Source organism: Syngnathoides biaculeatus, chromosome 16, assembly GCF_019802595.1.
Source record: "Syngnathoides biaculeatus isolate LvHL_M chromosome 16, ASM1980259v1, whole genome shotgun sequence".
NCBI lineage: Eukaryota > Metazoa > Chordata > Actinopteri > Syngnathiformes > Syngnathidae > Syngnathoides > Syngnathoides biaculeatus.
The window spans coordinates 6,876,327-6,890,545 of NC_084655.1; the positions used below are offsets into that span (position 1 = coordinate 6,876,327).

General features: G+C 42.7%; 1 protein-coding gene across 11 annotated transcripts in view; it reads left to right on the forward strand.

Moving 5' to 3' along the window:
- slc1a9 (solute carrier family 1 member 9) overlaps positions 1–14,219 on the forward strand; it is a 75,426-nt gene that overhangs the window by 49,305 nt on the left and 11,902 nt on the right. For all 11 annotated transcript variants that reach the window (XR_009798892.1, XM_061847010.1, XM_061847017.1 and 8 more), the window contains 5 exons: positions 105–361; positions 454–559; positions 2,595–2,721; positions 13,034–13,267; positions 13,768–13,962. Coding sequence is in view for 10 of the 11 variants with exons in the window: in XM_061847010.1 (XP_061702994.1) it covers positions 105–361; positions 454–559; positions 2,595–2,721; positions 13,034–13,267; positions 13,768–13,962 (919 nt within the window). In the remaining variant the exon portion in view is untranslated. The remainder of the gene's footprint in view (positions 1–104; positions 362–453; positions 560–2,594; positions 2,722–13,033; positions 13,268–13,767; positions 13,963–14,219) is intronic.

Below are 14,219 nucleotides of genomic sequence, written 5' to 3' on the forward strand. Positions count from 1 at the left end.
GCCGCAATTGGCCCGGGGGCCGGACTTTGGACATGTCTGACCTACAGATTTTAGTTGCAGGGAAAAACTTCAAATAATAAATTGTCCACCTTTGTACGTTTCAGGTTTGGCAGGTCTGGATGCTCGTTCCAGTGGCAGGATGGGCAGCAGAGCTATGGTGTACTACATGAGCACGACCATCATCGCCGCCATCCTGGGCGTCATTCTGGTGATCAGCATTCACCCTGGTAACCCAAAGCTCAAGGGGGGCTCCTCTGCCTCTGCTCCCCCTAGGACCCAGGAAGTCAACAGTCTAGACGCCTTCCTCGACCTTATCCGCAACCTCTTCCCGGAGAACTTGGTGCAGGCGTGCTTCCAACAGGTAGTTCGTTTAATGGGTGTCTTTGCCTTTCTTGTGATGCATTAACTTTTGGTAAACTGTGTCATTGTGTGGTTGGTTTATTTTGACTAAAGGTCCAGACGGTGCTGAAACAGGTGGTAGTGGCGGCCACAAACCAAACGGAACCAATTGTAGTCAACAGGAAGAAACTGGAATACAAATGGGGCATGAATGTTCTGGGTGAGATTGATATGTTTAATTTCCTTGTACTGTATACCAACATATATTCGGTATGTCTTGACTAATCATTATAAGACTGCAGTCAGTTTGGCTGGAAATAGACAGACCCAATAAAACCATGATTAATCCTTAAAAATCAGACGTCTGTAGCTTAACTTTCAACTAACATTTATATCATCTACTGTATATACTACAGGATCTACTCAGGATAAGAGAAGAACAAGCTGGGATGAGCATAACAAAACCAAAGCAACACAACAAGAAAGTTTCAGAAATTACAAGCAAAACATAACACTTTCACTTTACAGTTGTTCACATGGAAGCAAAAAAAAGAGATGGGAACTTAACTAATAAGGAAGTACAGATTTCCTGGGTAAAAAACTTGTCCATGAGACAACTTCACTAGTCAATCAGAATGTTACCCTGACACCACAACTTCCAATAGTTAATATCATCACAGCGATCAAATTAGCTATTAGGAATAACAAACTGCAACTGAAGGGGAAAAACTAAGGGTAAGTGTTTACAGGACTTTTGAACGCCAAAACTCCAACCTCTCCCTAGAGAAAAGAAAAGCATTGGCATCACTGGCCACGATGAAAACATCACAGTTTTGCGAGCAGATGAGAGGAGATTCACAGTAATCTTGGCACAGCAGACTACCATGACAAGGTACTTGCATTTGCCGCATGTTTTACCTTGTACTTTGCCAAATCGTTGAATTTTGATATCACGTTCCCAAAGTTCCTCGTTCATGTCTCTGATTTCTTGTGTGCCAAACTCTGTTTCGTTGACGACCTTGTCGCTTCACCTTGTGATTCTGACGCTGCTGCCTGTCTGGACTACCTCCCCGTGTATCAACCTTGGACCGAATAAAAACCGTCCCAGAACTGTACCTGCTCTCCGGAGTTGTGCATTTTGGGTCCAACCCCACAATCAGTTCCTGACAACATATGCGACTTGCTTGAACTTTTTCCAATCCTATTTTCCATTCATGAGAACCTTTTTGGTTGCTCAGCTTGTGCTACAGGCTCCCCAGTATCCCCCATTGTAGCAAACCTGTATGTGGATGATATGGAAAGAAGAGCTCTGAAATCCTTTAAAGGATCAACTCCAAGTCATTGGTACAGGTATGTGGATGCCACATGGGTTAAAATCAAAAGCCAAGAAGTGTAGGCCTTCACGGAGTACAAAAAATCAACGGACAATAACATGAAGCTCACGTGAGGATGTCAGGCAATAAGTCATCTTTTTTGGAACGCATTTCCACTTTGGAGATGACAGAAGAGAGAGGAGCAAGGTGGATGTCAAAAAGTGGTAGATGTCATTCCGTCTGTCTCTAGAAACTGCAAAGGATTTTCAACAAGACAACATTTTGGTATAATTCAAATCTGGCAAGATACCTAGACAATGGGTGGTACATCCCAAAGACCACACACCACATACGCAGAAAAGTAAACTGATGTATGCTGTCAAGTGCAGTGAGGAAGCCACAGATATTATACATACATTGGGAAGCAACCAATGAGCAGACAGATTAATTGTGGTATCGCTATGATCTGAAGTGTTTTTGACATGCTGCTTATATTAAGGGAGTTTGGGGTTGAGTTTAGCTGTGTTAAAATATCCTAGGATAATGAGGGGTGATTCTGGGTGTTTTTTCTCAACCTCGTTTACCTGCTTGGTTAGCGTTAGCAGTGCTGCGTTCATGCTAGCTTGGGGCGAAATGTAAACACCTACGAGAATGAAGAGGCGAACTTACGCGGCGAGTAAAATGGCTTACATTTCAAGAACAATGACTCAGAAAGCAGGTTGCAGTTTGTACCGTGCACCATTTCTAATTGATATAGAAGCATATTCCAATGCCTTTTGATTTTGCAATGCAACGCCACATAATTTATGTATACATGCTTAACTAAGCCTGCTTGTTTTTTTTTTGTTTTATGTTTTTCTCAACTGACTCCTTATCTTTTTAAACAGACATTTTTTCAATAATTATATAATAAGTCTTGATTGTGTTGGTCTGTCTCTTCAGGCTTAATCGGCTTTTTCATCACCTTTGGCATCTGTATGGGCAGAATGGGCGAGCGCAGCAAAATCATGTGCGACTTCTTCAACATCCTCAACGAGATCATCATGACCATGGTGTCCATGATCATGTGGTCAGTACATTCCTTTTACCCCTCTCTAGTACCCAATGAATTATTCAATTTGTGGTAGTCTTGACATGGAGTATGATAAAACATTCATCCATTTTCTTTTGCCGCTTATCCTTACGAGGGTCGTGGGGAGTGCTGGAGCCTATTGTAGCTGTCAACAGGCAGGAGGCAGGGTACACCTGAACTGGTTGCCAGCCAATCGCAGGGCACATAGAGACAAATTGGATTTGCTTGTTTATGCCCGCGATTTAAAATTTGGATTGCCAGTGCATACTGATGCAGTGTTACATTTTATGGCCAATCAAATTGTACAGAGGGTTCAACTAACTCAAAAACTATATTTCCGGATTTTAAGTGAACAGGACATTGAACGCCCCAAAATGATATATCTGCTCTCTCTTTAATCCTCACCTATGTTCTCTCGCTTTAGCTACCCACTTCCTCCTGAACTAATGTGATGAAGTCCAATATATACATGCCAATACAGGTTCTCTCGTGAGGTCATCCATACAGTCGCTCAGTGTGTGGGGGTGTGTCGGCACCTGTTATTTTTATGTGACTGTCCGGTCTTGTCTTAGTCTTCTTCAGCGCCAACCTTAGAGGTAACATTGCAAACTAATTTTGGAAGATACCATTGGAAGCTAATTTTGGAGGTAACATTTGGAGACATGATGCTACTCACTTATACAAAGGAAGACTTGCCAAACATTAGGGAGTCCACCCTGTACTTTCTTTCACAAAAGTTTTAAAATCTCTGCTATTCACCCCCACCCCCCGCCTCCGGGTTACTCACCGGGAGAGGTGGTCTACCATTTGTGGTGTAGGGCGACGCGATGACGAAAGGTGAACAGATTGCCGTTTCTGTTGATCTACCTTGTGAATCTACATTCCCCACCTAACAAAATGGACGAGCTACATCTTCTGACAAAGACCAGTAAAGGAAGGCTTTGGATGTTCCACCGCCCTATGCTTTATGGAGACTTGGCTTTGTGAATGCATCTCCGATGGGGCCCTAATGTTTCCGGGTTTCCATCTAAACCGGGCAGAATGCGTCACTGAGTTATCGGGGAAAACAAAAGGTGCTGGGATATGCTTCCATATCAACGTAAAATGGTGTACTGACGTTAAGGGAGCTCAGCACTCACTGCAGCCCAGATTTAGAGTCCCTGTTTTTTAACTATAAGCCATTCTACTCGCCTCATGAGTTTGCATCCTTCATTCTCGCTGGTGTTTACATTCCTCCTCAAGCTAAAATGAACACTGCAATGCTAACGTTCACTAAACAAGTAAACAAAATGGATAAAAAACACCCAGACTTAACCCTCATTATTCTTGGGGATATTAACAAAGCTAATCTCATCCACTAACTCCCTAAATGCAAGCAGTACAAGGGAAAATAACATTTCGGACCACAGCTATACTACGCTAAGTAACGCATATCATGCCATATCTCGTGCAGCCCTGGGCTCGTCTGAACACTGCTTAATTGAGCCAATCCTAACATACAGGCAAGGACTGAAATGCGTGAAACCTATGGTGAAGACAGTGAAAAAGTCGACCAATGAAGCAATGATGGAATCTTTAAGCTGTCTAAACTGCACAGACTGGAATGTGTTTGAAAATTCAGATGGCAGGCTGGATGAATATATGGACACTGTCACATTTAACATACATTTTTGTGAAGAGGTGTGTGTACCAACAAAGTCATTTAACACCTTCAATAACAAGAAGCTGCTGTTCTCTGCCAAACTTAAGCGAACTTCGCCAGTCTAAAGTGGACACATATCAAAGTGGGGATCAAGCACTGTATAATCGCACGAGAAACCAGCTGACTGGTTTCTAATGTGAAGAACTTAACATTGCAAAGAGAAACCATGCAGTAAAGTTAGAAAAATAATTCCCACTAATGACTAAATCAGTCTGGCATGCATTACGATTGCTAACTAATTACAAGCGATCAACCCCCCAAGCTGAGAGGAATAAAAGACTGGACATGAAGACCTTCGACTGTGGATTTGAAAAGAACATTTTCACACCCAGCCACACCACTGAAAACCATCTTGACTTGACTTGATTTGACTTGATCCACGAACAGGATGTGAGACATACAGTATCTTCAAACAACAAAAGATTAACATAGTAGCTAGCCCAGAGCTTCTGTCCCTATCCTCCCTCAAAGCCTGCAGAGACTAGCATGCTCCAGTCTTCATAAATATCTTCAATAGATCCCTGGAACTGTGTGATGTAGCATCCTGTTTCAAATGCTCCACCATCATCCTAGTCCCCAAGAAACCTGCAAACCCTGATATCAGTGGTCATGAATTATTTATCTATGCAAGATAGACACACATGGGTGCAGCACCTCTTAGCACTCCAGTATGGTGCTTTTACTTTTTAATTATTTTGGTGTCATTTGTAGATTTTTGCAAAAACACAATCTATGGTTTCCAGGATCTGATTAATCTGGGACTGAAGTATAATCTATCAATCACTACTTGACTATAGAGCAAAAAACACTATTCCAGAGGACATCTCCGTGGATAGTCGGTCTACCCAGCAAGCGACAGAGATGGCAGACGGAGTGAAAGCAAAAGCAAGGCTGCTAGTCAGGCCTGGCTGCCACACTAAAGAAACAACGTCACAGACAACTACTACCAAGCATCTTTCTGAGTAATGCATGCAACAAAATGGACAAATTGGAGTTGCAACTGGCCACAAACAGGTTTGTCTGGAACTGCAGTTATTTTCTTCACAGAGATGTGGCTACATTCATGAATTCCCAATGCTACACCGACAGGACAGAATCAAAGTTTCCGGTAAGAGCAGAGAAAGGGAACTTTGTGTTTTTGTGCACAATGGCTGGTAATGCAACCACAGGATCCTCGACACCCAATGCTCTCCTGATTTAGGGGTTCTTGTCGTCTCATACAGACCTTTTTAATCTACCAAGTCAGCTAACTGTTGTCATTGTGGTAGATTTTTACATCCCATCGGATGATAACGTTAGCACAGCACTTAGCTCTCTGCTTTCAACTCTAAACAAACAAACAGCAGCTCGCCCATCCCAATGGAGTGTTTATTGTTGCTGGTGACTTCAATCAAGAATGTTTAAGAGTGTTTTCCAGAAATTCGTCCATGATGTGAAGTGTCCCACTAGAGGAGATAAAACCTTGGACCATGTCTACTCCTACATTAAACAAGCAGACAGTGCCACCCCCATTCACAGCTTGCTGGATCTGATCACGATTGCATTTCCATCACCCCACATACATCACCTTACTAAAATGAACAAAGCCACAAACAAAGACAATTACAACATGGCCTGAGAATGATCTCTCTCGGCTGCAGAACTGTTTTTCACTCACTGTATGGGAATTACTTGAACACCAGACCATCCATAAATACACACATAGTGTTCTTTCCTATATCTAAAACTCCATGGACACTGTATCTGTCACAGATGGATCTGGGTTTTTCCCGATCACTTACCCTGGATCACCAGGGAGACTCAGGTACTCCTGAGACGCTGTAACAGCGCCTTCAGGTCAGGGGACAAGGCACACCACAGCACTGCCAGAGCTGACTTAAAATGAGGCAGCAAAGAGGCCAAGCCGGCCTACAAAAGGAACTTTTAGGATTGCTTCACATAAAGTCAGTCAAAAAAGATGTGTGAGGGATCACAAACTACAACAAAAATAACCAGATGTGTGCCAAAATGGACGACTCGCTGGGAGAGCATCTAAACCATTTCTTTGCCTGCTTGAGACTGATAGATCAGATTCAGTCTCACCACAACCACATCCCATCAGCAGTACACTGACGCTTTAGGAACACAAAGTGAGACATGTGCTCAGGACACCAGGAAGGCTGCCCGCTTAAGGTACTGAAAGCCTGTGCTGATCAGCAGACCTGTGTTTTCACAAAAATCATTACCTTTCCCCTGAAACAATCAATCATCCCATCCTCCCTGAAATCTGCGATAAGTATCATGTCCCCAGAAAGGCACGCATTGACTGTCTGAATTATGACAGGCCCACTCACATCTCTGATCATGGATTGCTTTGAGAGGCTGGGTGAACATCACATAAGGGTCTCACTCCCTCCCTCATTCAACTCAAGTCAACTCAACTCAATGGGTCTGCTTACAGTACAGAGATGACATTCCAAAACTGACAAAGTGGTGTTTAGTAAACAACATCACACTAAACACCCCCAAAATGAAGGAAGTCCAGAACTTCGGCATGGACCCAACCCCACTGTTCATCAATGGGGAGTGTGTGAAGGGGGTCCACTCTTTTACATTTCTGGGAGCCCACATATCAGACAAACACACCTGCACCGTAACTATCACGGTGTTGGTGAGAAAGGCCCAGCGGCGACTCCACTTCCTGTGTGTGGTCAGGAAGAACACTCTAGAAGGTAAGATGCTGCTCGCTTTCTACAGAACCACTGTGGAGAGCATTTTGCATGCTGCATCAGTGAGATATGCTGGGTGTACAAGAGTGGACATGAGAGCTCTGCAAAGAGTGATTAACAGCGCCCAGAATATCATTGGCTCCTCTCTGCTCCCTCTAGAGGAGATTACCAGCTCTTGCTACCATACCAGTGCTACTAACATTGCTCAGACTCTTCCCAACCTGGTCACCACCTTTTTAACCTGCCGCCCTCTGGTAGGTATTACAGTTCCCCCGTCAAGACCTTCAAGTTCCCAGGAATGAGTCTCTCATGACCTGAAGTGGAAACTCAACATCAATTCCATCTTCAAAAAGGCGCAGCAGAGGATGTACGTCTTGTGGCTCCTGAGAAAGCACAACCTGCCACAGGAGCTGGTGGGGAAGTTCTACACAGCAGTACAATCAATCCTGTGTTCTTCCATCACATTCTCTTTTAGTGCTGCTAGGAAAAGGACAAACTCTGACTCCACTGGATAATTAAAACTTTTGAAAAGATTGTCGGTACCCACCCTTGAGAAATTGTACGCCGCCAGAACTAAGACAAGCGCATGCAAAATTCTCTTGGACCCTCCACATTCTGGTCACAACCTCTTCTAGGCATTCCTTCAGGTAGTATTTTGGAAGTGTGCATATATTCTTTATGCTTATTGAACAACTATCGCCACTACTCCTGCTCCATTTGTTGCTTTTCTAATGAATGACAGCTGAACACAAACTCACACTTGTTGCAATTTGTCACGTATTTATGTCCAAATAGTATGAGACCAAGTTATCAGACACACACACACCACACACGCACACACAGAATTCCAGGCCATACCATGTCCGAAAGTCCTGTCACTAGTAGAGAGGGGAAAAGAGAGCCTCACCCTCGTAGTTCTTACATTTAGACTACGCCCACGCCCCATCTGGCTGTTGGTGGCAAGCACTAATTGAGAATGGGTGATGCAGGTAGTCTTGCTGGTGTTATCAAGGGCCTGACTTGTTTTCATTTCATCAGGTGTCATGCAGGGCTACTTCTTTCAACATCTGAGACCTCCTGCGACTTCCACCCTTCTTTGACAAACAGGATAAAAAATACACTTGCCAGCATGTTGCTGAAACATCTGTGTTGAGCCCCAAAATTATATGAAATTACTTCTACTTATTGCAAACCATTTTAGCTGCCCAATGTTAGCTCTTGTTATTTTTTTTAACCTGAATATTGTATTATTATTCCATCCATCCATTTTCTGAGCCGCTTATTCTCAAAAGAGTCATGGGAGTCCTGGAGCCTATCCCAGTTGTCATCGGGCAAGAGGCAGAGTACACCCTGAACAAGTTGCCAGCCAACCAACGGGCATAATTAAGAGTCTTGAATCAATGTATGTTTTTGGGATGTGGGAGGAAACCGAAGTGCCCGGAGAAAAACCCACGCAGGCACAGGGGGAACATGCAAACTCCACACAGGCAGGGCCGGGATTTGAACCCCGGTCCTCAGAACTGTGAGGCCTACGCTCTATACGTGTGCCGCCTTTATTTATTTTATGAAAATATTCGCCCAATACTTGCAGTCTAATTATACACTGCACATTCACTCACTTTAGTAGTCTCACCATGCTGCACTTTTTACATATCTGTTGTTGAGCAATACTGGCCATTCATGTGCCTGAGTCACATCTGCAACATTTGCAAAATTGACATTGCCCCAGATTACCGCACTATTAGTCACTTTAAATTGCATAGATTTCTTGGAGTCTCTGGGCCCTTTTCACAATGGTCATTGCACCGGACTATTGTTCGATTATTAATTTCCAACAGTCTAAAAAAAAAAGTCCCACCATTAACACATTATTGCTAAACTTTTATTGCTCTGTAACGTCTCAAAAGTATTCTGTCAATTGACTGTTGTTCTTCTGGAACAGCTCTATCTTTCCATCCATCCATTTTCTGAGCCGCTTATCCACACAAGGGGCATGGAAGTACTGGAGCTTATCCCAGCTGCCATTGGGCAGGGGCCAGGGTACACGCTGAGTTGGTTACCAGCCAATTGCAGAGCTCATTGAAATAGACAACATTCACACTCACAGTCACACTTGAAGGGCAATTGAGAGTCTCCAATTAAAGTCAGCTCTATCGACCAGAGACCAATTCCTTGTGTGTTTTTGACATACATGGTAAATAAATATGATTCTGATTGGCAGTTGGAAGGTATTGTTGGATATAATGTAGGATGTTAACGTTGGTCTTCCTTACATTACAGCTAACATTAGAAGAGGCTAATATTTGAAGCTAACTTTGGAAGTAATGTCAGGCCATAACGTTAGTCTTTCTTCGCACTAACATTTGAGTTGGAAGGTAACTTCAGAAACGAACATCGAAAGCTACTATCGGAGGCTAATGATGGAAGCAAATCTTGAGGCTAACTTTGGAGCTGTCAGATGCTAACATTGGTTTTCCTTTGTTCTACTATTAGAGCTCACATTAAAAGTTGAAGTTGGAAGCCAACTTTGGAATCCAGTGTTAAAAGCCTAGATTGGTGGGTAAAGCTGAAAGTTAATTTTTAGAGGTTTTTATTATGTCCTGCAGAAACATTGTCTATTTGCAACTCAGCCCCGATTGACTATATATGGTGAGAAATAAAATGAAAAAAACTCGGATTATTTTCCCACATAGTTAATCCCTTAGCCACTTGTACAAAATATGCATCTCTGCTTTTGCTCAATTGTGTCAGTGTGTGCATTTTATTGTGGCATGTCGGAGAAAGTGCACATGGCCGACACTGACAGTGACAGAGAAGGCGAGGGAAGACTCGCAACTAGACGTGCTGTGGGAACCTAGCATCGGGGGGGTTGCCATTGTGAAGGACATGAACAGATGGGATCCTGGACTCTGTGGTATGCACAAATGCTGGGGGAGTAAGAACAATGTTGGCTTCTACCACAGGGGACCAAGTGGAACATCTCTACAAAGTAATGACCCAGCAGTGGTTGCAAAAGTACTCCCTGTACTTAAGGGGAGGTACAGATACTTGGGCAATACACGACTCTGGTAAAAGTAGAAGTACTCATTCAACTCCTTTACTTAAAAGGCCACTGTCATGAAATGGATGATTTTTAGTATGTTATTAATGAAAAAACAGCAGCCAATAGGGGCCCATGTGTTTTTTACCACAAAACATGATTTTGACGTATAGAGCTTTTTGTAACTCCCGCCATGAAAATCCTCTCAAGGGATTTGTTTTCGAGAAGAAGCAGGAAGTGATGTAAAGGTTTGTTTACATTAGTTTTACCTCCGGGAAGGTAGCTCGTTGTTCCTTCATGTTAGCCAAAATGCCGGCTCGTTGCATTGCTGGACATTGCTTGAACACTCTGGTGGATGGATTTACCCTTCATAAGTTTGCAAGAGACCTGGTTCGTCGTGAATAATGAATTGCATGGGTGCAGAAGACGAGAGCTTCGTGGGTTCCAAACGACAGGTAGGTCTGTATCCAGCTACTAAAAAAAAAAATAATAGTTTGGGGCGGACCAGGTAACCGGTCTCTCATAACGTAACAAAAGATCCGCGTACGAAATGTGTCTGTGTGCGTTGGACGGTTGTTGGGCTGTTGCGTCGCTTCGCGTACTGCGGCGGCTATGAACAACCCCCTAAAGCAGCACAGCTTGGCTCCGTGATAAGCCACCTCGGCGCCGAAAATGAGGCACACCGGCCGGCTGCGATGAGCCGCGTTGGCTCATCTCCACCACGGAAGTAGATCGGACGGGGAGGCGTATCATCTCAATTTGGCTCAGAACAATAGTGTAATATTGCCCCGGTAACTTCACTCAGTTGTGTGGTGTTCTCCTTTTCGAAAATAGCTTCAGTGTCAGAGGGGGCGTGTTCATCTCCCATAATAGGGTCCACCGCGTGTTTTCATTGGCAAATGTCCGCGTGATGTCACGGAAAAAAGATGCAGCCAAAATGGTCGTAGAATGACACTTCTGCAACTTTGTGCATGGATAACGCCCTCTCCCCTCACATTTATTTTTTCATATAGACATTTAAGTGAATAATGTTCTATGTATTTTTCATTACAATATCTATTTTAGAATATTTATAGGGATGACACTTGGCTTTTAAGTGAAAATTTTAAAAAAGTTCAGACTGAAATGCACAAAAATAAACGGGAATTTTAACTCACAGTTACAGTGCATATAAAAAGTCACACAAATGCCAGGTCTTTGTAATATAAAAGAACTATAAATAATTTCAAGGTTTGTTCCCCCAATAATGTGATCTGCGCAAGTAAATTGAATTTTTTTTTAAATAAGGTGGAAGTAAAAATAAAGAACTGAAAAAATGTGAATGCACAAGTGTGCCCATCTTATAACTGGATATGTGGCTGTGTTCAGAAGGACACAATGACATTTAAATATGTTATATAGGAAGACACACATAGTGGCTACCATTTAAAGTAATAAACCCCAAATAATGTTCATCTTTTCTCATACGCTTGTACTGGAGAGCGACAGTTGCCGATGCACTTTTAGCCATTTTATGAATTCAAAAACACAAAAGAAACACTCACAAGGAGCTGCTGTAGGCCACTGCTCACTCGTAGATGCCTACCCAGAAATAATCGGCCAACCATATATTCTTTAAATTCTGTTTTTTTAAATAAAATATAGTGATGTTTACTATATTAAAAACATAATTTTTTTCTTTTTTTGCTTTATAATTGCCTCTACATGGTGATAATGCCAACAAATCACAACATGATGCTCCTCAACACTGTTAACTGCCACAAATACTATTATTAGAAACAGGGCTTTGGCCCGAGCACTGAAAAAGTGAGTTTTAAAAAGAAAGATGGATAATAGGTTGCCCCTAAAAATACATAAATCAGCTCGTTGCAAATCAGGAATGTGCAGGAGAACAAACACTATTAAATAAATTAAAAGTTATGACCTTGGTCATGTTCATAAATTCGCAAATTAAGGTACCACTGCATTATACTTGCTTATTACCCACTATTGCAAATCATTTGGTGACATAGGAGCAGCAGGAAGTGGAGTGGCCCAACTAGAGTAGGCGGTGAATTAAAAAAAAAAAAAAAAAAACGTCCATATGCAGCTGGTCACCAGAGGAAGCGTGCATGATCGCATCACTCGTGCTGTGTAAACACATTAGCCAGCAGCTAAACACAGAGGCCACTGTATACAAAAACACGCATCCTACGAGGAAGACATCCATCAGCGTGCACGCGGCACGCTTCAGAAAAACAACAAGAGACTGGACCCCGACATCGGAATGCATCTGACTTGTCGGGGGTGACGCTGCTTGAGAGAAGAAGCAACTGGACTGGAATCTGAGATGGTCGTTGAAATGAAGATTGATTCAACACCATTCCGAATACAAATGTGTTTGTGTTAGAATGAACTCTGATCTCCACCATGGTCTCACAAACAATCAGATATGTGGCCCATCATACCCGTAGGTTGCATTTAGCTAGCATAGCTCCATCTCCAAGATTTGGTGGGTCACTGCATGCTTGGCCCCAATGCAATCAGAATGTAACTACAAAAAGTAATAAATAAATAATAAATAATACAGAACATGCAAAAGACGGGAATAACAATTATCTTTTCTTGATATGAAGCATCAAATATTGTATTTTACCTCAACACTTAACTATACTCATCACATAATTTGCCTGTGGATGAAAAAGCGAAGCTTGTGACCAAAATGGACACAAACGTACCTTGCTAATGAAGAGTCGAGGAGCCTCTTTTAAATTTATCGACACTCTTGCTTTGTGCAGGCCCAAAAAACTACTTGACTATGAGCTGATGGATTCGGTTCTAGAGATGTACCAACAAAGTCAAAATTGCTGTCTTTCTCAGGTACTCTCCGGTTGGCATCGCCTCGCTAATTGCAGGCAAGATCGCAGCCATCGGGGACCTTGAGGTGGTGGCGCGGCAGCTGGGCATGTACATGGTGACCGTCATCGTTGGCCTGGTGATACACGGGGGTCTCATCCTTCCCGCCATCTTCTTCGGCATCACACGCAAGAGCCCCTTCACCTTCTACTCAGGCATCTTCCAGGCGTGGATCACGGCACTGGGCACGGCCAGTAGGTAAGAAGGATGAAATATTTGTAAAATAACCAGTATATGTTGACTTTAATTTATAATGAGCTAATTCAATATTATTTATAATGACAATATTCATAGGTTATATGCATTGGTATGCATTAGCCAAATAATATTTTAGCCATATTGTCATTTTATTTATTTATTCATTCATTCATTTAGCAAAACTAGATCTTTCTGTTTACAAACTCCAACAAGCAGAGGAGTCCAATAAGTTCCAAATGCGCTGTAACTGTTATTTAGACGCACGACTTGAGTCCAAATGGGAAATCCTATCAAGGTTTCCTCTAATTATATTACGAATCCAGCTTAGCCCGACCTCAGGAATCAAATTCCTCTAATACACGCGGGCCAGCTGTCGGGAGAAGGTTTTGCTGCCGCTCACATTTCTGCATTATTTTGTTTCCATGCCAACCTCCTCTCCTTCCCACCTTTGCATGTCACCACCTGCCTGCCTATTTTATGTCCGACGTCTCAATATGTAGCGCTGGGACCTTGCCGGTGACGTTTCGTTGCCTGGAGGAAAACCTGAAGATCGACAAGCGCGTCACCCGCTTCGTACTGCCCATCGGCGCCACCATCAACATGGACGGCACAGCACTCTATGAGGCCGTGGCGGCCATCTTCATCGCACAGATGAACGACATTACATTGGATGGCGGCCAGATCGTCACCGTCAGGTTGGGGTGCAAACAAAGATGTTAAGTGTTTGAAAAGTTAAAAGTATTTTTTTTTTTAAATTTAAAACATGCAGTACAAGAAAGAAAGAAAATGTGACAGTATAATTGTCTCAGCCTGAAACTCCACGTACTTATACGGCTCTTTACATTATATTATTTATATCTACATTAAATGATGTGACAGCCCTATCACCAGTCTATTACGTGTACAAATGCGACAATAAAAATACTGAAAAACTATACTCTAACACATATTT